This window comes from Mesoplodon bidens (assembly GCF_964165515.1).
Source record: "Mesoplodon bidens genome assembly, chromosome: 3".
Lineage (NCBI taxonomy): Eukaryota > Metazoa > Chordata > Mammalia > Artiodactyla > Ziphiidae > Mesoplodon > Mesoplodon bidens.
The window spans coordinates 33701372-33725520 of NC_138178.1; the positions used below are offsets into that span (position 1 = coordinate 33701372).

A 24149-nucleotide genomic window follows, 5' to 3' on the forward strand; every position below is an offset into this window, starting at 1 on the left:
TCCTCGGAGTTGGCAGGAGCCATCAGAGCCCCACCCTGCCCACATGCCTTTCAGGAAGGGGAAGGGCCTGGTCCAAGAAAACCAGGGTGCAGTGGTCAGAGCTGACCTTCCTGCAGCTCTCCCCTTCATAGACACGCAGCTCATGGCCTCTTTGGGTGCTATTATTTTAAACCCGGTTCTCGAGGTGCTCGTTAGAAGGGATTGGAAATGGTCGGTTTGTTCTCAGGGGCACTTGGCCATCTCCAGAAGGCAGTCATTAGGGATGGAAGTTCTTTGGAGGGGAGGCTTACAGCTACTGAAAATAATAGTTGAGAGGGACTATATTTGTTTCACATCTTTTGCAAAATGGGTGTGGTGAGGCAGCCACATTTAACTCCAGCTAAGGAGTTAGTGGAAAATTCCCCTGCCCAGAGTTAATGAATGGCTCTTTTCTGGTAGGGTTTTTGTTGACTTCAAAAAACCTGTACCAAGACTTGGATGGGGTGAGCCTGGTGATTTGGGTTTTGGATAGGCAAACCTGGCATTTACTGGTTTAGGGAGGGGAAGGGAAGAGGTGAGGAGTCCGAAGTTTGCCAGGAGCAAAGCTTTATCTCTCAATCTCTCCTGTTTTGGGTTACAGTGAGGCCAAAACTCACCGTCACCATCGACACCAACGTGAACAGCACCATCCTGAATCTGGAAGACAATGTACAATCATGGAAGCCCGGAGATATCCTGGTCATTGCCAGTACCGATTACTCCATGTACCAGGCAGAAGAGTTCCAGGTGCTCCCCTGCAAAGCCTGTGCCTCCAAGCAGGTCAAAGTAGCAGGTAGGACATTCCCTCACCCCTCCCTAGGCCTGATGAAACTGAAAATTGTTAGGCTAAAAGTTGACTGAAATCAAAACAAATTTGTGTCAGTCAGCTATTGCCATAATAATGCTGCATGACCAAAAAAATCCTTAAAATTTCATGGCAAGCATTTATTTCTTATTCATGCACCTACAGGCTGTCTAGGGTTCAGCTTCTCTACACTAAACTTGGCTCCAGGCTGAGAGTTGGGTTCAGGACAGCTCCATGTGAGTCTCATTCTTCCCAGGACATACTCTTCTCACGGGGGAGAAGTGAACCGAAACACGGGAGGACTCTTAAGGCCTTGCGCTCAGAGCTAGCACTCTTTGACACCCACTTTCCATTGACCAAAACAGATCACATGGTCCAACTCAACATGAATGGGAAACTCTGTTTTTCCCATTAAGATAGAAGGGAGGGAATGAACATTTGCTAGACAGTAATTAACCTACCACAAAATTTTAAATCTCTTCTTTCTGTAGCTTTCACATTTTCCTTTTTCTTCTCCTAAATCTTGACCTCGAAGCCCTGTCATTTATGTTGTGTGAGGTTACTGGAATTACAGATCGTTAGAGGTAAAAGAGACCTCAAGTATAGTCCAGGTCAATTATTCTTAGTTGGGGGAGTTATGTATCAGTTAGAGTTCTTTGTTGTAAGCAACAGAATCCAACTTGACTATCTTAAACGAAAAAACGAATCCATTGAGGGTATTCAATTTAGAGAACTACGTAAAAGCTGTGTGGCCAAGCTGCAATAAAGGACCAGGAACAGGGCAGCTTCAGGGGTCTGGGTAGCAGGAACGAATGGGCAGCATCCTTAAGGCATCACTGTCGGCACATCCTGGGACATGGTGCTCAAAAGTTACCTTCCAGGGAGGTGGCACTGCTTGGGCTGGTGTCTCATGTGCTCACCCTCTGGCTAGGGCATCTTCAATGACTGTCCTTCTAAGACTTCACTGCATGGACAGAGTCACTCCCCAAAGGAAACTTGGGATGTATTACCAGAGAAAGGAGAATCAATACTGGGCATTAAAAACATCAGCTGCTATATGTGGAATCTAAAAAAAAAAGGGTACAAATGAACTTATTTACAAAACAAAGAGTTACAGATATAGAAAACAAACTTATGGTTACCAGGGGGTAAAGGGGATAGGGATAAATTGGAAGATTGGAATTAACATATACACACTACTATATATAAAATGGATAACTAGTAAAGATCTACTGTATAGCACAGGGAACTCTATTAATACTCCATAATGGCCTATATGGGAAAAGAATCTAAAAAAGAGTAGATATATGTATATGCATAACTGAATCACTTTGCCGTACACCTGAAACTAACACAACACTGTAAATCAACTCTAGCCCAATAAAAATTTTTTTAAAAATTGGCTGCCACAGAACCACCTGGAGAAGTATTAGAATTTGGGGGTAGAAGGAAGACTATGAATTGAGAAAGCGTTACCAGTATGTTCAGAATATCTATTATTTTGGAAATAAAACTACAAAAGGTAAAATTCAACAGAATCTTTTTGGCTAGTGGAAGTGTGCTTGAGAAAGAATTTGGGGGCACAAAGGTTTAAAAAAGTGAGAACCTGTGATGGAGTCCAATGCCATTATTTTATTCATGGGGATGGGGACCCTGGAGGGCATGTAGCTGAGGCAGTCCACAAATGCTGCAGCTGTGATCCTGGGGCACCAACTCTAGACTCAGAACTGCAAAAGGAAGGCTGTAAGTGTTTCCAGAGATGGTGATGTGGTGGGTGTGGCGAGAGAGAAAGGGAAGGAGGCAGCTGTTTGTGGGCAGAGGCTGGGATGACCAAACATTTGTTCCTTGACCAGGTAACAATGATACCTTAAATGATAATTTGTTTGAAACCCCTACCTTCTTCAAAAAAGGTTTTGGAGTCTCTTAGAATGGACACAAATCCAGGTAGATCTTTTTTCCCCAGGTGGCGGGGGGAACAACAGAGTGAAAGATACTTGTCTAAGTAATGAAAGACTGATGGATGGAGAATAAAGTCAGCAGAAAGGGGGGTGGGAAATGAAATTAGCAGAAGCTACTGAAATAGACCATAAAATGTATCTCTGAGCTTCCTGGCAGCCAGAGCAGAGAAAGGAACTTCACAAATTACTTAACTAATATTGTCTAATACAAGGAAGGTGACCAGAAGCCAAGAGAGGCAACTTTCCCTTAGTTCTGAGCTACTGGGGAATCTGTCATAGGGGCTTTCATGTGATGGATACCGCACAACAACGTGAACCGTCACCCTGGAAACCCTTTGATGCAAAGATGCTCTCTGTGTGTGGCTTTTTGTGGTTTGATTTATCACGTTAGACGGAGGGTCATGCCGTTTGTCACATTTTCTGAAGACATTTTGAGGAAGACTTTTTTTTTTTGGTAGAGGCGAAATAGTTTGAAGAGGATTCACGTTCTAGGAATGGCAGTTGTTAGCCAAAGGACGTTAGACAATTATGTAACTTCCCTTTGCCTCTGTTTTCTCATGTATAAAATGGAGATAATAATCACAGCTACTTCAAAGGGCTGTTGTGAAGATGAAAGGAGTTAGAGATACTTAAAATAGTGCCTGGCACCTGGTAAGTGCTCCATCAGTGTTAGCTGTTACTAGAGTTAGTATTAGGTGCAGTAGGTTAGCAACTGAACTGAAGGATGGAAAGGAAGGAAGGGGCAGGAGCCCCAGGCCAGTGGTTGAAACCTGTATATTTTATAGCTTATCGATTCTTCTCTTTGGGGACACGCAGTTTAAAGGAAGTTATAGAGGGAGAGAAGCAAGCCATTTCTGTCATTATTAGTAACAGACACACGAGGCCTGCCAGACCTGCAGTTGTCTACGTGTCCTGATGCTTCTGGGTGTGGAGGCTCTTCCTGTGAATGCGCGTGCCCCACCCTTCCTCCACCCTCAGACTGGACAGGCTTCCTCCCTCCTCCATCACAAGGACACCGCAGGGAGGTGGCAAGGAGCAGGTCATCATGTATTCAGCAAACAAAGAGCACATATTCTATGCCAGGCAATGCTCCAGGCTTTGGGAAGCCATGGTGAACCACATAGACAAGTTCTCTGCCCTTAGGCAGCAGTGGAAATGGATATCCAGCAAAGAATCATCCCAATAAAAATGAAATCCCAAATGTGAGAAAGGCTATGGAAGAGGAAGATGGGGGATTGATGGGAGCATCGGAAAGGGGGGTTTGGCAAAGGCGCGGAAGACTCCCCAGAGGAATTAATGATTGAGCAGAGAGGTAACCGGGAAAGAGGGGAGGGGCTGCAAAGACCCTGTGCCGGGAAGAGCAGGCAGTGCTCCAGCTCCAGAAGAAGACCCAGGTAGCTTGAGAAGGAAACGGGGGGCTGGAGGAAGCGGAGACCCCAAATGGCACCTCGGGGCTTTCTTCTGAGTACAATGGCTTATTAGACTTCCTAGATCCCCACCTACAGGACAGCACCAAGCAAAGCAATTCCTAGTGAGTGTTGGACCCTTGGGTCTTCACTGGGTGTCTTCTGTGTCTCCTGAGGATAATACATGTGGACAGGCCTTCTGGGATGCCAGGTGTCCTCTGGGACTCTTGTCAGGAATGGCATTCAGACCGTTTGAGGGGATGTCACTGCTCACTATTTTTTTTGTTTGTTTGTTTGTTTTTGCGGTACGCGGGTCTCTCACTGCTGTGGCCTCTCCCGTTGCAGAGCACAGGCTCTGGACGCGCAGGCTCAGCGGCCATGGCTCATGGGCCCAGCCGCTCCACGGCACGTGGGATCCTCCCGGACCGGGGCACGAACCAGTGTCCCCTGCATCGGCAGGCGGACTCCCAACCACTGCACCACCAGGGAAGCCCACACTGCTCACTGTTAAGTGACTCATGGAGCTGGGGCTGCCCTTGTGGCTTCTGGGAGGGTGAAAGCTTGCCTTTAAGGCCTTGCCTGCAGGGAGGTAGGAGGAGGGGCACCCCTGGGAGAGGCACTTTGTTCACACTGGCCCTCATCTGCACCTCAGTGTTGAGCGCCCTAGGCCTGGAGGGGAAATTTCATCTTGAGCAGGTCCTAATAGGGCAGCAGTGTGTGCCAAGAGTGACCCTGAGAATGAGGAAACCATGCGATACTGGGGCACGCCCGCCTCGCCCAACGGCGTGGTTTGGGTGGGAGTGATGGCGCATTGCTGCAGGTGGCAATGTTTGGCCAACAGTTCCAGGGGCTTCATGAGGGCTGTGCAGGCTGGACAGAGGGTGAGATGGGGCTGCTCTGGGCCCTGAGTACCAAGGGAGGAAAGGGTAAGTGGAGAAGATGATGCATCCCCCTCAGGACCCTCCAAATGCCCTTGGTTTAGGACTGCCTGTGTCTGTATCTCCACCAGTTCCCCAACCCTGCCGAGCCCCTCCCTCCTTAAAGTTACTAGGCTCAGAGGGGACCATCTTGCTCAGAAGCTTTAGGGCTTACATGAAAACAGTGCCCCCTGGTGGACAGCATTGGAAAAGCCCCAGGGAGGGGTATCTGTGAGGGGTGTGTGTGTGTGTGTGTGTGTGAGGGTGTGTGTGTGTGTGTGTGTGTGTGTGTGTCTTTCTGTTTGTCTGGCTGTCCTAGGGAGGCTCACATTTCTCCTCTTCAGCTCCAAGCCCATTCTCTGGCCCTCCATCCCCCATTGACATGGAGCAAGGACTCCACCTGCTTTGTTCTTTTCCAAAACTGTGCCCCCATCCAATTACCAATTCGTGTTCTCCTCCCCAGGCTGGCTGCAGAGAGGGACGCAGCCCTCCTGGATCCTCCTTCCTCACTGCCCCCAAATTCCAGTAAACAGGCCTTTTTGCATAACGATTTTCTGACGAGAAACAGATGGGGGTAACAAAGTCATGAAAATGTGTGAATCATCTAAAAAAATATTTCAAAGTTTTGCCAACCACAGTGTGATTTTCAACACCTCCCGACGTGGCAATTAGAAATCTCCTCTTTATGATTCTTAAGCTGAATCTTATGTAATGGTTTAAAATAAATACATCCTTCGTCAGTAAAAAAAAAAAAGAAAAAAGAAAAAAGAAATTCCCTCAATTTTCTACCCTATTTTCATTCTCAACTTCCCACTTTGTTTATAAGCCCCCCATCACACACTTTTAAGTACTACTACTAATTAGTATTAACGTAGTTTGGGTTTCCGTTGATATGCTAAAGCACTTTACGTAAACCATCTTTCTCACTCTTCGTGACAACCTAACAAGGTGGGTGCTACTGTTTTCTCCATGACACAGATGAGGAAACTGATGTCCATGGAAATTAAACGTGTAGACTCATGCTTTCCAATATGGTAGTCAGCAGCCACATGTGGCCGTATAAATTTAACTGAAACTAATAAAATTAAAAATTCCATTCCTCAGTCCTGCAGGGCAGATTTCAAGAGTTCACTGGCCACACGTGGCTAGTGGCTACCATATTGGACAACACGGAATAGAGCATTTCCATCTCAGAACCTTCTAGTGAGGGCTGCTGGTAGAGACCAAGCAAGTCTACTTGGTCGATCTGAGCCAGGATTCAAACTCAGAGCTCTCTGGCTCGAAGGTGATATGTTCTGCTTCATCCTTCCTCCAGGAGGGACCCTGTTCCCAACATCTTCTCTCAAAGATGACTGGACTGGAGGAGGAATCTGGGAGCTCTGTAGTTTAAATTTGCCTTTCTGGGACCCTCTAGCCTAAGTCCCTCTGGGATTGTCCTCGTGGTCTGAGAAGGGCAGACCCCACTGCCCCCTCCTGCAGAAACCCTGGGCCCTGCTGGGTCTGAGCCACATGTACAGGGGTCTGTTTCTCCCACTGGAAGATCCTTGATGTTTTACCCTTCTCGACCCCAGAGTGTTTAGTGCCATGCTTGCCCTGTAGAGAGGGCTCGGAAGAGGGCGGATTGTGGAACCGGGCCAGCGGTAGGATGAGCACTTGGAAGGGTCGATGTTTTATTCCTGTGCGGGGCAACTGTGCAGAGTCCTTCTGCATCCCACGCCTTCCCCACCCCTCATCTGAGCTCATGGCCCTTGTGGATTATTCGGGACAAATCTGGCTTAGCCACGTCTGCTTTCCCCTGGTTGGCCTTCCTGTATCAGAGCCTGGAGACAGAAGGGAGGGGTGAAGCCCGCGTGGGAGAATTCCACAGACAGGATGGGATGCTGGGAAAGCGGGGTGCACAGCTTCCCTGGGATAGTGGCCTGGGAGTGGGCTGTAAAGGCAGCAGCGGGACAGATAAACTGGCTATAAGGCTTGTAAAATCCTGATAGGGAGCTCCACATAGGGGAAGGAGGCGGTGGGACTGGAATATTCTTTCAGCTCTCAATCTGTCTTACTGAGTCTGCTCCCAGGAGTCTAATCAGCACAGTTGTCCATCTACCTGGAAGTCACCCCTACCCCCTGGCTGCTTTCCCCTGTGGAACAAAGAAAGCTGTCAAACCTGTTATCTTCCAACTCCCCATCATTATAGGCGTGAAGCTAGTGGTGGGAGCCCTGGGTTCCAGCCTTCACTTGGGGACAGCTGCATGTGTCAATTCTGTCACACTAGCCCCCTACCATGCCCTCGGGGCTGTTCCAGGCACATTCCATGGATTAACTCATTTCACAACCATAGCTACCTTTCGAGATGTGTGCTATGGTTATCTCCATTTTATATATAAAGGGTCTGAGGTTCAGGAGCTTAAATAATGTGTTCAGGGACTCACGGCTATGATCTGAGTCAGAATCCCACCCGGACAGCCTGGCTGCAGAGCCCCAGTCCTCCGCATCCACTGTCCCACCTCTCCAGTTGTGTTGAGACTGGATCCCTGAGGAAGGCCCTCTGGCCACCCACAGGAACAGAAGCCTCTGGTCAGCACCCTGCCTGGACACCACTTTTTTTTTTTTTTTTTTTTTTTGTCGCGTCGCACAGCATGTGGGATCTTAGTCCCCGATCAGGTATCGAACCCGCGCGGCCTGCATTGGAAGCTCAGTGTCTTAAACACTGGAACCTCCAGGGAAGTCCCTGGACACCATATTTTACGGGGGGATGCTGACAAATTGAGAGGAGCCTCCTGAACTCTGAAATGCATACACTTTGAGGGATGGTTGGAAATCTGGAGATGCATAGCCTAGAGATGGGGAGGCTTGGCCTGGTTTCCTGGCTCTCCCAAGCACTGTGGAGACCCCAAGATGCAAAGGCTCATGCTGAGGGTAGTCGGGGAAGACTTCACTGAGAAGGAGCCATCACAGCTGGATCTTGAGGGACAAAGTGATTTGCTCCGTGGACAAATGGAGGAGGCTGTCCCAGCTAGAGAGAGCAGCTTCATTAAAAGCTCTGAGATGTAAATGAGCAGAAGCTCGCTCGGGGAATCATGGGTGGTCGGGTCTGGCTGCAGCAGAAGGGGACGTGTGGGAGTGATGGCGGGTAAGCCCACCAGAGTTTGGGTTTTACTCTGTTCATCCTGCGGGCGGCTAGGCAGCTGCTGTGCCCCCGGAGCTGCATGGGAAGCTCCTTTCCTGCGCCTCTGGCTGGTAGGACGGAGCTTGCTACTCCCTGTAACCTCTTCTGTAACGTGCTGAGCCCTGGGTGGCAGAGCTTGGGGGGAACATCCCTTTGGGAAGCATGCTCTATGCTGTGCCTCTCGGGACCAGACCCTCAGGCCCCCATCACTTGCTTTGGCAAGTTCACCTCTGAACTGCCTCTAGGGCACTGGCAGGCAGTGCTTCCTTCTGCACCTCAAGAACGGTCCCGGGTGGCTTTGCTCCGTTGAGGAAGCCTTTGGAAGTTTTTCTGAGTGTTGCCAGGAGAGCTGTTCATTGGGGGGTCCACTAGTGAAGAAGAGGTCTGGGTCCACCGTGCCCAGAGGCATGAGGCCCGGAAGACCAGGATCCTGCAAGTACTTGGGGAAAGATGCCCAGCTCTGGGAAAAAAGAAGGATCCATTTCTACTGACCCACTTACCTGCAGGGAGTGTTCTGAGCTGGGTGGTTCGGGAGACTAGGGAAAGGGGGTGCCTCCAAGCACAGCCTGCCTATCGGGATCCTGCGTGGGGAAGCAGTGGCCGGGCTCCAGGACCTTGGCTGTGCTTTAGTCACTGGGAGGGACCCAAGCAGAGCATGACCTTGGAGCAGACACAGGTGGCTCCTGAGCTGGAGGCTGCCTGCTGACTACCCCCTGACAGCAGGTCCTCCCCGAGAGAGAGGGAAGGCAGTGCACCCCCAGTGGCTGTCATGAGAGATCACTGCTGCCTGGATGTAGGTGACATGCTCAGCCCTCGAAGTCAGAGTCAAGGGTCCACGGAGAGTAAAGAGGTGCTGGAAAGACAGGTGTCACGTTTCATGTGCTTATGGCGAAGGTCCAGGCTCATGGCGCTCACTGGGTCCCAGACCCAGAGCCTGGCGGTGAAGAGAAAGTGCCCCCAGCACCAGTCATAAGGGCTTGAAAGGGCATCCTTTCCTGGGGGGCGTGTCCCCGCATTCTCGCCCTGTCTCCACCAGGCCGGCCCTGAGCACCTTCTGCCTTCCATTTCCTCAAATGTGAAGTTAGGGAGCTGGCCTAAGTGACGGCAGAAAGCTATTCTGGGTCCTTCCGGGTCTGACTGTCTATCCTTAGATACAATTGTGATCAATATATCAGTATATCAGTCACTGGACTTTGGGTGTTCAAAGCTGGCATGCATGGGAGTCTCTTTCCTTATCAGCATCAGACGCTGCTCTGGGTGCAGCTTTCTGTCCAGCTGGGGTCACTCAGAACCCAGGGCAAAGCTCTTTTTGCAGAAGACCCTAGCCTCCCCCCAACCCGAGGGCCTCGTAACTGGCTGCTTGTAAAGGTCCCAGAGCCAATGGGCAGAGGACGAGCCAGGGATGGGAGAGAGGCTCCTGCGTGGGTGCTAGAGGGGACTCTGCTTCTGGACCTTAAAACTGGACAGACTCATGGCCCTGTGACCCAAACCAGAAGCCACAGTGGGATGTGCTGGAGGATGAGGCACCAGTATCCTGCAGCACGAACTTGTTTTAAACTCTTTCCACTGGTTGATGTCAGGACCCTGGATGAGACTGAAGGCCTGACAGCCCCTATCCGTGGCATCCCTTTGACAGGGGACACAGACCTTCGGCTCAGGGGATAACAGTAAATTCCAGTAAATAGACTCTTTGAAAAGTTAATTTTTTTTTATTACCTGAGACTTTTTAAAAGGACTCTGTTATAGACTGACTAACAGCCCTCAAAGATGTCCATGTGCTAATCTTTGGCAACTGGGAATGTGTTACCTTATGTGGCAAAAGGGACTTTGCAGATGTGATTAAGGCTCACGAGATGGGAGGTGAACCCGGATTATCTGGGTGGGTTCAGTGGAGTCAAAAGGGTCCTTAGGCTTCCCTGGTGGCGCAGTGGTTGAGAGTCCGCCTGCTGATGCAGGGGACACGGGTTCGTGCCCCGGTCCGGGAAGATCCCACATGCTGCGGAGCGGCTGGGCCCGTGAGCCATGGCCGCTGAGCCTGTGCATCCGGAGCCTGTGCTCCACAACGGGAGAGGCCACAACAGTGAGAGGCCGGCATACCGCAAAAAAAAAAAAAAAAGGGTCCTTAAAAGGAGGGATACAGGAGGGTCAGAGTCAGATGTGATGACATAACAGATTGGAGGAAGGGGCCACCAGCCGAGGAGTGCTGGCAGCTGCGCGGGTCTGCAGGAGGCCAGGAACGGGTTCTCCCCTGGAGCCCCTGACGGGACCAGCCCTGGCGACTCCCTGACTGCTGACCCGGTGAAACGGATTTTGGACTTCTGACCTCCAGGACTATCAGAATAGAAATTTCTGTTGTTTTAAGCCACTAAGTTTGTGGTAAGTTGTTACAGCAGCCAGAAGAGGCGAATACCGATTCCAAACGGAATATTTTCTCAGCTTTGCCATGTACTCGTCTTACATCTTAAACTGAGATGCTTCAAAGAAACCACCATCTCCCTGAGTCTGCAGAATTCCAAAACAACAAACATTCTTTAAAAGCCAGCCCTCCCTGGGGATGAGAGAGCAGGGTGAGGTCACCATCAGTGGGTGCTGCTCAGGGATTTTATAACCACAGCCTTTGCACGTGGGCACCAGTGGTGTCACGGGGCTGAGCTGTGCCCTGTTGCTCAAGTCAAGTGAAAGCCAAGTGGTTCAGGCTGCGAATCAACATGAGAGGTTGTTGCTCTCTCTACCACTGCATCCTCAAAAAGAAGAGAAAGCACCTACGAGTCAGGTCAGCAGTCTCAGGGACCAGCTGAATCTAGAGGCAGCCTGAGGTCTCTTTATTCCAGAGAAGAACTTGGGATTGTTGTGGAGGCGATGATCAAAGACAGTTCCAAAGTTCCAAACCCGTGTCACCCTGCACCTTTCTTTTTTTTTTCATTTTTTTTGTTTTTGCGGTACGCGGACCTCTCACTGTTGTGGCCTCTCCCGTTGTGGAGCACAGGCTCTGGACACACAGGCTCACGGGCCCAGCCGCTCCGCGGCATGTGGGATCTTCCCGGACTGGGGCACGAACCCATGTCCCCTGCATTGGCAGGTGGACTCTCAACCACTGTGCCACCAGGGAAGCCCATGATTGTTAGTTTTTAAAGATAGGAAGGCCTAATTGTAAAGCAGCTATACTTCAATAAAAAAAAAAAAACTTCAAAAAAATTATAACATCAAGAAAAAAAATAAAGATAGGAAGGCCTAGACGAGTCTCAAAACAGAACATGAACCCAAATGAGGGATGAAATGAAGCTACTAGAAGGGGAGGGCTATTGGATTCAAGGCTCTTGAGCTTATTGCAAGGGCTGGGGCTGAGGTCAGTGGTATGAGAGAGAAACAGCATCCTCTCCTCCAAGGCCAGCGGGAGGGAGGGAGGTCGTGGTGAGGTCGACACAGAGTGGGGTGCAAGCTCTCTTTCATTGCTCTATATGCTACCATAGTGGCATCCAGAGCCCGGCAGTGCTGGACACAGAAGCTCCAATCTAGTTCTTTCTAGAAAATTCAGCTGTAGACACACACTCTACAGGAGGTTGAGGAAAGTAGAACATAGATTTGCCTACTTCAGCAGAATATGGATTTGCACTGCTTTAAAGCATTGGCTTTAAAGAGAGGGTTTGTTTTGTGCCTGTAAGACTCCCAACTGGTAGGCGGTCCAGGGCGTGAGCTCTGTGGGATCATCCAGAGACCAGGTTTCTTCTCTCACGTTGCTCTGCCATCTCCAGGGTATGTTCGCACCCACATGGGCGAGGCTGGCCCACCAACAGCGTCCATATCCCAGCCCTATGGGAGAGCAGGAGGCACCTGAAGGGTGCACACATTCCTTCTGCTACCCTATGACCACACTGACCTGCAGGGAGGCTGGGAAACGTGGTTGTCCCGGGGAGCCTTGTGTCTAGCTAAAATAGAAGATTCTAGTACAGACAAGCAAGAAGAGGGGACAGAAACTGAGGGACAAATAGTCATTTTTGCCATGGGCTTCAGACATAAGCATGCATGCCTGTGAATCCTGCCTCTTCATTCAGGCAAGTAATCTCATCTCCCTGGGCTTCATTCTTCTACAAAATGGGACTCGGGGCCACGGGGACCACCATGCACCATGTAAGCAGCGGAAGCACCTGGCAGGGCCCTGGAAGACAGTGGGCACACACAGTACCTCTGATTTCCCACTTTCCCTCCTTTCTGCCCTAGGGAAACCAATGTACCTGCACATGGGGGAGGAGGTGGATGGTGTGGACATGCGGGCCGAGGTTGGGCTCCTGAGCCGGAATATCGTGGTGATGGGGGAGATGGAGGAGGAATGCTACCCCTACAGCAACCACATCTGCAACTTCTTTGACTTCGACACCTTTGGGGGCCACATCAAGGTATGAGTCTTGCCTGGCTGAGGCCATCAACCCAACCAGGAGGATTCCAGTGATGCCAGCCTATAGGCAGGGATTCTTGGTAGGGAAGGGTATGGAGGGGCAAAAGGTAGGACCAAGAGAAGGGTACCTTTCTGGAAATTGGAGGAGCCTTATGTATTATGCATCTGTGTGCAATTCCATCTGTCCATACTTGGGAACAAGAGAGATGACAGAGGAACGTCGCTTACCCTGCAGTCACATGGCACATGGCACACTGCCTTCATGCTCCCTGCCTTCATGAGTTTCAACTTTTAATCATAGCTTTCATTCCCTTTCTTCATTGTTTAACCCTGGCCACTTCCTAAAAGAACGGGCATTTAACTCACAAAAACTTGCATTTGCAATAGATCCATTAGAATACAGATAAGATGGGGACTTCCCAGGTGGTCCGGTGGTTAAGACTCTGTGCTCCCACCGCAAGGGACGTGGGTTTGATCCCTGGTTGGGGAACTAGGATCCCGCATGTTTCACGGCGCGGCCAAAGAAAAAAACAAAAACAAAGAAACAGAGAAGATGTTAAGCAGGGGAGGAGAACTAGAAGTTCTAGCATTACATTTACCTGTGAGTTTCCTGGTGGAGACTCAAGACCAAGACAGAGATGATGAGCTGCAGAGTTCTCATTGCGCAGTGAAGGAAAATGGTATCAATTCATTGGAGCTCATGTTTTCCTAGCATTCAGCTCAAAGAGGAATTCCTTTTGCATCTCTCTGTAAGGTGCCTTTATCTGGCATATTAAATATCATAAGACACCCCAATGTTCTTCACGAGGCCATTGCTTCCAATGATTTGAGATTAAAGCTGGTAGAATAACACTATTACCTTGGTGTTTTGTAAAGACAGTTCTTTAGAAGTTAAAATCATATGCTTTAAGGATGAGACTTTTTGGTAATCTAACTGAAAGGAATAATTGAGTGAAACATACGGAGTTCATAATGGGGGCCCTACTGGCATAGGTAAGGCCATATTTTCTGTCATACGGGCCTAATATAAGATTTCTAGCATCCCTGGCCCCTGCTCATTAAATGCTAGCAGTGCTTCCCAGTCGTTGCAACCTCCAAAAACACTTCTCCATATTTCCAGTCAGTTTCAAGGGATGAGATGGGGACAGAGGTGGTGGTATAATCTTCAGCTGAGAAACTCATTAGGGAGACTAGAGCAAAAATAGCAGGTTTATGTTACTCAAGCTGCTGCAACCCCATTTCCCATTTTGAGAGTAATCCCTAAGTGATGAGAGCCCTCCTTCCCACTTTGCCCAAACTAGGCCTCAGAATCATTCTTAACACAGCTCTCCAGGGCAGCCACTACTGGAGTTGGCATTCCAGCTGACACCTATTTTTGGAAGGCATGGTTAGCATGTCCTTAAGTCATCCTTCTCTAGTAGAAGTTAGCTGAACTCAGCTTGGGACAGGAATCATTTTTGAACTGTGCTTTTATAGTGAGCTCCTGGAGTGTGGACACTGAGTGTGATCAGGTGGTTCCTTTGGAATGTGTAGGAATGGCTCTGGGTATACTATGACGGGAGCATGTGGAGCATCCCACAACTCACACACACGCTGCCAGATGCTCAACACCCCCTTCTTACAACCAGGAGAGGGCCTCAGATGGTGGACCAAGCACGGGCTCTTACTGCCCCAAGGTCCAGCCTGTCCTGGATTCCCCAACCGTCCTAGGGCATGCTGTTTGCCAGTCTCCCCCGGATTACCTCAGGGTTATCCCTTTCTCATAACACTCAGTGGCTTAGGAGGCAGGAAAAGAGGGTTGAGGCAAGCCCCAGCCGCTGCACGGTCCCACTGCACCTCTTGATTCCAAGCAGTTCATTGCCTTGCAACATTCTGTTATTAGCAGCAGCCTGTCTCCCTTGAGATGGGAAGAGTCAGGCATCTTAACCCACTTGCAGAGAATGTCTTTGATTCACTGAGTACCCGAGGTGGGGATCAGCAAAGCACGTTGAAGACAACACGTGTGCATTTCTGGAGTGTGGGCAGCAGCGAGGGGTATTGGGGAGCATCTCGTGGACTCCTTCTCACTCTGGGCTCTCCTCTCCCCCCCAGTTTGCACTGGGGTTCAAGGCCGCACACCTGGAGGGCGTGGAGCTGAAGAACATGGGCCAGCAGCTGGTGGGTCAGTACCCAATTCACTTCCACCTGGCGGGCGATGTGGATGAAAAGGGAGGCTACGACCCACCCACGTATGTCAAGGACCTCTCCATCCACCACACGTTCTCTCGCTGCGTCACTGTCCATGGCTCCAATGGCTTGTTGGTGAGCACATCCTTCCCGGGAAAGCCAGGGATCCAGAGCCCCTTCACCCTCTCATCCCTTCCCTGCATGCCAGTCTGCTCACTGCTGGGCCCAGGGACCGTTAGCAATGGCAGTATGCTTAGATCTAGTCACTTGGTCCAGGGCCACTGGGGGTTGAACCATCCTTAGCTCAGATTTTAGAACAGTATCAATTGAGAACAGGTCACTGACCAAAGAAGAAGGAGAAAATAGGGGTGTATCTTTGCCAAAGGCACCAAGCTACAGAGATGGGTGAGCAATTAGTGGTCCCTGGGAGTCTAGCTCTTACTGCACCTTGCTTTCCCCAAGGATCATTCCATGACTGTGTGCCATGGCAAATCTGTTAACTGCAGACAAGGCAGGGGTCACGCCCAGACTCTGTACTGTGGCATCTGCCTGACAGGCTTGAGGTCGTGGCAGCAGTGGGCCCTTTTCCCTTTTCTTCCGTTGAACCAAGTGTCATCAGAGCAAGCACTCCTGGGAGAAACGCCTTCATTAGTAAATTGGGGTGTGTGTGTGTGTGTGTATGTGGCTTGTCTTGATTTGCACAGATAATTTTTACACTAAATCGATCCTTCTTTAAATGAATTCAACGTATATCCTCCATAAAATTTTCAATCTGGACATTACAAAATGGCACCCTGCACGCTGAATCCAGCTTGTGTTTGGTTTGGCTTATATCATGTTTAGAGAAACATTTGATAATTTTACGTGAAATGGAACTTTCTTTCAATGCACTAACTAAGCTCATCTCCTCTATGAACTTTTAAACTGGATGTCACAAAATGGCACCCAGCAAACTGAACCTGGCGGCCAGATGTGCTTTGTTTGGCTTAAGTGTTTCAAGAAACATTTGAATTCGTTTTCATCATTTAGAAATGTAGAGATTTCACATAAAACTCTGGATTCTTGGCTTCTCTTGAAAAGTAGTTGGAATTGGCAACACTAGACCCACATTCCTGCATGGCAACAATGGATTCAGGCAAAGTCATAGCACCCCACCAAGCTGGGCTTATGCTCTCTGGTTTACGCTATGCCCACCACTTCCTAGTACCCTACAGTAAATGCCCCAGGCAGGGCCATTTATCTCGTTGCCTGTTGGCCTCCGTGGGCATTTGAGTCTGTGACTTCCGCTTTAATCCAAACATAAGGAGCCTCCCACCACGCATGCGGGGATAGGAAGATGAGGAGGCCTGTCAGTGTGTGGCGGGTGAAGCCACTTTCAGTTCTATTCAGTGTGCTCTTACAAAGGAGTGCCTGCTGTTTCTGTATTTTCAATGCTCTGACTTGAAACCCACCGAGTATAAAGAAGAGAGCATGGGTTTGGGGGCACAGTCTAGAAGGGCCTGGTCCACAGGTCATGGGCTGTGGACCTCGGGCAAGTTGCTTACCCTCTCTCAACCTCAGCTCCCTCCTCCATCAGGTTGGGGACATAACACCAAACACATAGGGCTCTGAGGGGCCAGCGCCACGAGGGAGACCCTAGACCCGGGACCCTGCCCGCTGGGCTCACGTGCAAATGTTGGCTAGGAACCAGGGCCGGTTCCCCCAGCAGGGGGGTAGAGGGTTGCAGCTGGAGTAGTTGCTGGGAGACATGGGATTATTTTTCGGGTCCAAGAAAGAGGCAAAGGAAGATGTTTTCTGGCAAAAGCAGAAAGATAACAGGATTTTGAATAAATTCGGAAGGCTAGGGATGCAGTAGAAGACACAGGATGAACTTGGGCTCTGGAGCCAGACACTGTGGGTTCCCATCTGGCTGCCACTTCCTAGCTGTGTGACCTGGGTCAGGTCGTCTCCATGCCTCTGTTTCCTCTTCTGTAAAATGGGGAGCAAAGGACATGGACATGGACATGCCGCGCCGAGGGCCTGGCCCAGGTTGGGCCCTGGGAGCAGGCGTCTGGTGGTCCCGTTCGCTCGTGCGGTGTGCTGAGTGAATGCACTGAAGGCAGTTGGTGACTCAGCTGAGAACGCGTGCTAAAAAGAACAATGTAGAGTTGGTGAGGAAACATCACAGGGCTGAGCCTTAGGAGCTTGACCTGCTTGAAGCATTTGTTCTAAAGTTTTGTCCTTAAGTTTAACTTAAATTTGACTATGTCTAATGTTGCTCAAGAGAAAAATATGAAGATTACAAGAAGTCTGTAGTTCCAGATCTGGGTTGATTTGAGTGGAAGCTGTTCTGAATCTCTGGGCAATCACATACGTGTGCACACACACATGCACACACACAAACACACGCATACTTGCCCTGTGGACATACGGCTGTGCTTTCCCACCCACTTGCTGTGTGATCTCGGGCAAGCTATTTAGTCACTTAGGTCTTCAGTTTCCTCATATGTGCTGTGCAGAACCGGATGGCAATCCCCCATGGCTGTTCGGTTAGAAACTATATATGCGTTATTTTGGGCCATCTTAGTAATACAGATCTTCCTCTGAGCAGTGATCCCAGGTCTCAGCCACAGGAACGGGCTCGTGTAGGGGGAGGCAGGGCAAGAAAAGTGCTGTGGGGGGAGCCAGAGGGCCTGTTCTCTGGGGCCCTCGTCAGGGCAGCGCTGAGAGGGAGCATCTCCGTGCACATGCAGGCTGGGGAGAGGTGGGGAAAGTTAGCACAGGCCAGGCGTCCAAGTTCATGGATATGGGCAGCGGACGGAGAGCGGTGTGGGGTGGCATGGAAGGCAGGAGGCGAGGAGTGGCCGCGGAACCGGTGCCTCCGGAACAGCCAGATGGGTGAGTTGCACCCACGGCAGAGATAGATTTTTGGAGCCAGAGCTTTGGACAACTCAGGACCCGAAGACCCTGCCTACCAAAGCCTTCCTCCTGTCTGGCCGCCAGGGATGCCAGTCACCAGACTGGGAGGGCGCATCCATCAGCTCTCTGGGTGTCATCCAGACGCCAGGTGGTCCAGGTGCTTTGCGCAGGCCTTGCCGAGGTGTCAGCACAGCCTCATCTCGGTGGCCACACGGGGCTCCCACCACACTCCGCTCAGGCCCGCGCTTGGCAGCCAAGCTGGTGCTTAGGATTTGGAGCCTGCAGATCTCTGTGGCCTTTCAAGGGGAAACCAAACAGCCATGGCTTAGAATCTCGACGATGTACAGGCCTCTCCATCTCTGAGCCAAAGAGGCGGCAGGATAACGGAGGGCATTCTGTGCCCTTCTCTGAGAGCCGCACCCCTGGACGGGAGTTGGGGTTTTATGGGTTAGCACCTCACCCTATAAAGGCTCCATCACTGGGGCAGACAGTTCCAGGTTCAGAAATGCTGCCTTGGGAGCTGCACTCCCTCCACCAGGATTTCACATTTGCTTCCTTCATTTTGGCTCTAAGGATTTACCCACAGCTATGTTTGGAAAGATGTTTTTAGCGTGATGGGATGAAAGGAGGCCAACAGCAGACAAAGACCGTATTCTCACTTAGGGAGCAGAGACCACTCAGGAACCTCGGGAATGCCTTTTCCCTCACGCCATCCCCAACCTGGAGGTGCCCTAGACCCCAGACAGGCAGTCACTGGCTTGTTGGCAAAAGGGGTTCCTATGTGTGCCCAGCTGGGAGGTGCTGCCCCCCTCACCACTGCTAGACACGCACTGGTACCCACATCCTCAGAGAACAGCTTCCCTCATCCCCACCTCCTCCTGGGGCGGCCCACCTTTGGTCTTTCCCTTTCTTCACCACCAACTTTGGGAAGGAGTAGTCTGAACTTGAGATTTCTGCCAGCATCTGTTGACCAACAAAAATGTGGGCTTCGCAGCTTCTGTTCCCCTGAGCCCTGGTGACGGCTCTCGGTAATGTAACTCCACACACTAGCGCTCAGCTCCTGCCCTGCAAGCCCACTGCCCCCTCCTCCCTCCTCATCCGACTCTTACCCTTTCCCATGGTGACAGTGATTGCCCGCATCAGTCAACTAACGAGGTTAAAAGGATAGAGTCGTAGCAACCTGTGTTCTAAGCCTGCCAGTGAGAACTTGACTGATGGAGACTTTCTGAGCCTCAGTGTCCTCCTGTGTAAAGTGAGGGTGATGATAGAAGCCATCTCAAAGGCTTTGGGGGAAGATTAAAGCAGATAACGCATGTGACATGCTTAGCAATGATATTAAATAGTATTGTCACTGTGCCTCTTTCCCTGTGTTCTGTGTAAACCTCACTGGTTCCATGAGATGGTAGTAGGTATCCCTCCCACACACAGAGTAAGCCCGATAATTACATGACCTTGGCAAACATTGAGTATGTGTCTTTCCTCCCCATTTTAGGAATTCACCGTGCATGCTAGCTTTGTCAAGGTTGCAGTAAGAATGCATTTGATGCTGATGATCCTAGCAATGTCACAACTCATTCTAAAGCGCAGGGCCCTTTTTTCACACAACCTTTGCCTTTCACAGAGTTAGTGTTCTACAGAACAGAGCCTGGGAAATGGCTTTCGTGACACTGACACTGTTGATGGTGTCCTTCTTGAAACTGGGGGGTTTGCACCAAAGCTCCGGGATGCTGGCAGATGGGGGGCAAAGCCTGCCTTCAAAGGAAGGGGCTACTGCACGTTATCTGCGGGGTGGACGGCTGCGGGTGTAAGATGGGCTCACGCTACATCTTACTGTGCGTTTCTGGGCTCTGAGGCAGGACACGGGGGTCACCTGAGTATTCTTTCCCCGGAAGACAATGAATCCATTCCAGTTCTCTTGAGAAAGGTACAGAAAGACTCCGGTATGGATTCTGCCTGTTTTCTCCTCTTTTCCTTTTTTTACAGCAGAGTGGATAGGAGAAGTAAACATGTCCCGTCTTTCTTTCTCACCTCATTCACTGCTCCAGATGGGTTACCTTTGCTCTAAAGGCCTCCAGTAGCAACCAGGATGTCCTCAACAGGCTGCCACATTGACTATGCAGGGGGCGCCCTACCTGGACTGCAGCCAGTCCTCAAGCCCTCCCGCCTTAGGGAGACACCTTCCCTTTGGCTTTCCACTAAAGAGGACTGGAGCTCCTTTACCTCTTTGGTGGGAAACTCAGCGCCCTCTGTCGCAGTCTCAGAGCTCTGGGGATTGTGGGCGGGGCTTCTGTCTCCCCTGATCCCCCCCGTTTCCAGTTGGTTGAATCCGGTCTCACTCATTTCTTGCTTCATGAGCTGCTGTCATTTCTCCTTCCCTCCTGAGCCCAAACGAGGAACCCAGACTCCTGGGCTTGTTTTCCCCCAAAGTTTAACTGGCCAGGGCTTCCGCTGGCAGAGTGGGAAAGAGATGGGAAGGAGGTAGGCGTGCATCAGACATCAGCACAGAAATCAACTGGAAATGGAGAAACAGGTCCCTCTTCTTAAACCCTCCCCTCCCCTCCCCTCCACCTGGCTGCGGGGGTCCTTCCTTCTCCTCCCCCACTGCTCCTGGGCCACCTTAAAAACTCATTCTCAGGACTTCCCTGGCAGTCCAGTGGTTAAGACTCTGCGCAGGAGTTAGATCCCCGGTTGGGGAACTAAGATCCCACATGCCACGCGGCGGGGCAAAACAACAACAAAAAACACATCCTTCTCCTTATGAGGCAGAGTGATTGGGCTCTCCATTTCCTTTTCCAGCTTCTATTTGCATATTCAGAAACTCATGAACACACCCTGCAAAGCAAATTACCACCTACTCCAAGGCTCTTTTCTTTAGCAGCTCAAAAAAAAAAAAAAAAAGAAAGAAAGAAAAGACAAGTAAACAGCAGAAGCTCAGAAATTACAGTCTTTCTTTTAATAAGATCCTATTTGTAGCCAGGTTTCTCACTAAGATGAATTATATCATACCCACCCTAGGAGGCAGAATCAGAGATATAGTTCATTTCTGTGTGTATTTGTTTTAAACAGTAATTTCTTTTTCGTACTGTGTACAGGTTTCAGGGGGAAGTCATCACTTGGGGTGACTCTATGCCCTGATTTGCAAAGAACAGTTCCATGTTACACCTGCTATCCCAGATGACTGACTAACGGTACCCCCTTTCACTCTCGATAATGTCCTGGTTCAGACAATAAACTAAACGGTCACCCTAATTGAAGCCGTTCCTGAGAGCTGGGGAGTTTCATCCTTCACAATGTCATGCCTAGACTCCACCTAACAACAGCTGAAGACTTAATTAAAACAGCTCTCAGGAATCGCTTTCATGATTGTCAGTCATAAGGGAATACGTCCAGAAGAACAAAGGGAAAACACAGTTTGTGCAAGACAATGGCAGGGAGCTTACACACTTCTTCTGGGTAGCATGCATGGGGATTCAGCGGGCACCCGTAAGTCCATACGTATGTGTCTGTCTATCCAGCTACTTACTATCTACCTATCTATCTGTCATCTCTCTCTGTCTGTCCATCTCAAGCTATGTCACAGTTTAAGTATCTAATTCTGGGAAATGTTCTAAGGAAGAACAATCGTACAGTGTCAGAGCTGGAAGGGATTTCAGAAGTCTCCCTGAGGACACTCAGGCAAATGACACTGCAAGTTTGTGATGAAGCCAAACTTGAACTTGTGTCTTCTACTCCCAGCCCAGGGCTTCCTTCGACCTTATCATGCTTCTCTCTGAACTCTATATGCCACCTCACCCCACTACTAACGAGAAGAAAGAAATGCAACACAAGATGGGAGGTTACTTTTCTGGTGCTGTTGAGAATTGATTAGGACACAGGTTTTGGATCAGACAGATGGAGAAGCAAGTCTCAATCCGTCCTTGCAAGAGAAGTGACTCAGGCAACTTTCTAAGTCTCGGTGCCATCGGTAGAAAGGGAATAGTAGTTTCGGTAAGGATTAAATGAGAGAATGTATGTAAAACATTTCACAGTAAACAGTAGTTATTTTTATTCCTTTCCAAAAGAAAGGGTTTTTCTCTCCAGAGCACAACTCAAGGGGCCTGGAGGGAATTTCTTATTCAGGCATTTGTTAGAATAAGAAGGTACCCAATTCATTATTCACGTACATTCAAAGAGGACACCCAAAGTGTGATCCAGACAGCGGGCAGCTGGGTGCCTAGGATTTCAGAGGAGCTATGGGCCCGGGCCTGAACACTGCTCCATGTCCCTCCTCTGGGCCTGAGTGTCCTCCTCTGTAACGTGAAGGCATTGAACTTGCTCTCGATGTCCCTGCCAGCACGAGCAGCCCACGTTTTCTTGCCCCTTCCTCCCATGCTTGTCTTTCCAGGCTATTTGCAACAAACTTTCCTAGCTCACTAGGAGGAAAGGAAGCAGTCCCACTGCATGATCTTGGTATTGACTAAAATGCTTATTGGGGGACTGAGTAGCATTCAAGATCACGGCCTCGCCTATTGCCAAAGATTAAGGAAGCGATCCTTGTTTGAGAAAACGAAGAGCTTGCCTGGAATAGGGCAGTTGTGCCTGTGCTCCGTCCTCCTGGGTGAATGGACACAGTCAGAAAACGGGGGTTCCAGCCCTGCCTTTGCACACATGGGTTGTGTGACCTTGGGCAAATCACTCAACCTTTCTGAGTCTCATTTTCCTCATCTCTGAAAAAAAAGTAATACAGGATTGTGTAAGATTTCAGCAAGATGAAAAGATATAAGAGCCCAGGCCAGTGCTGGGACATAAAGGGTCCTAGTTCTGGATGCTTCTAGAGCATGTCTGCCTGGGAGTTGGGGAGTAGGTAAGATTTGCCATAGAAAAGGCTCTGGAGGGAATTGGGGTGTTTACCCTCGATTAGTGCTTCTCAGTCAGGGACAACTTTGTCACCTCCCTTCCCCAGTGGAATACTTGGCAATGAATGCCTGGAGACATTTTTGGTTGTCACAGCTGAGAAGGTCCTGCTGGCATCTAGTGGGTAGGGGCCAGGGATGCTGCTAAACTTCCTACAAGGTACAGGACGCCCCTCGAAATGGTAACAGTGCTGACGGGGGAGTTGTTTGGGGATGATGTGTGAATGTTCCAGGGCCTGGTGCAGCAGTGGGTACTTAATAGGTGTGGGTAGAATGGTGTCAGAGGGGAGCAGCAGCTTCCCTGGTTGGGTGACGTCACTGGGCCGTCAGGGCCCCGGGGGTGGGCATGAGGATGGAAGATCTCAGACCGCTAGTGAGGTGTTTCTCACCATCCTCATGCCCCGCTGTGGACAGGGCACCTTGGGAGGTAGCGAGCATCTCACCTGTGGGGTGTTCAAGTGAAGCAGGATGCCCGTTTGTCAGGGATGCTCGTGAACAGAGTCCTGCTTGAGGAAGGGAGCTAGGGCTCAGGCCAGAGGCCCTCTACCCCCGTTCTCGTTCTCAGATTGATGAGTTCATAGACATTCAGACCCGGAAGGGGCCTCGGAGATCCTGGACTTGGACTCCTCCATTGTGTGGTGGGGAACGTGTGTTGGTGAGAGGTTGGCAGACTTGTCTAAGAGCCTGTGATGCTTGTGGGCACAGCTAAGACTGTACTCCCCGTCTCTCCATGTCTTCAAGTGGTTTCTCCACTTGGCCCACTGACTCTGAGATTCCAAGAAGAGTATTGAAGAGCTGGAGTTTGCAGCATTTTCTGGTTTTCTGCAAGTGTGGCTTGTTGTGGTTGCAGGCTTCAAAGCTGGCTTGGATCCATGGGAGAGGGCATGGTGAGGAGCCAGTCTTACTGGCTGAGCCAGCCCTGGCCTGGCTCAGACGGAGCTCTCCCTACCCCCCTTTCTGGTGGGACCTCTTGGTGAAAGCCTCCACATAAAGTCCTGTGAGCAGTGGACTTGCCATGTCCTCACCAGATTAGGCCCACAAGGCCTCGTCCACGGTCTCCAGTTGGGCCCACTTCTAGCATTTTGTTCTCCTCCCCACCCCACGAAGGCTCAGTTGCAGCACCTCCAGCTGGAAAGGACTTTAAAGTCATGGCTCTGTCGTACCCATATCAGGTCCATCTCCAAACCCCCAGATCCCCTCTCAGAGCCTGGTGCCTGGCTCAGGCTGTTTAATGTTTGTTGAATGGATGAATGAGCACATGAGTAACGACGCTGGGCGAACTGTCGCCCCTGTCTTGACCCCTACAGGTCAAGGACATTGTGGGCTATAATTCTTTGGGCCACTGCTTCTTCACGGAAGATGGGCCAGAGGAACGCAACACCTTTGAGCACTGCCTCGGCCTCCTTGTCAAGTCTGGAACCCTCCTCCCCTCCGACCGCGACAGCAAGATGTGCAAGATGATCACAGAAGACTCCTACCCGGGGTACATCCCCAAGCCCAGGCAGGACTGCAAGTAAGCACCTCCCTCTCCCTGCC

At 50.3% G+C, this 24149-nt stretch overlaps 1 protein-coding gene across 2 annotated transcripts in view; it reads left to right on the forward strand.

The window, feature by feature from the left end:
* Positions 1-24149, forward strand: part of CEMIP (cell migration inducing hyaluronidase 1) — a 161112-nt gene that overhangs the window by 107750 nt on the left and 29213 nt on the right. For both annotated transcript variants that reach the window (XM_081228743.1, XM_081228744.1), the window contains exons 11-14: positions 620-811; positions 12483-12658; positions 14749-14958; positions 23921-24126. In XM_081228743.1, coding sequence (XP_081084869.1) covers positions 620-811; positions 12483-12658; positions 14749-14958; positions 23921-24126 — 784 coding nt within the window. The remainder of the gene's footprint in view (positions 1-619; positions 812-12482; positions 12659-14748; positions 14959-23920; positions 24127-24149) is intronic.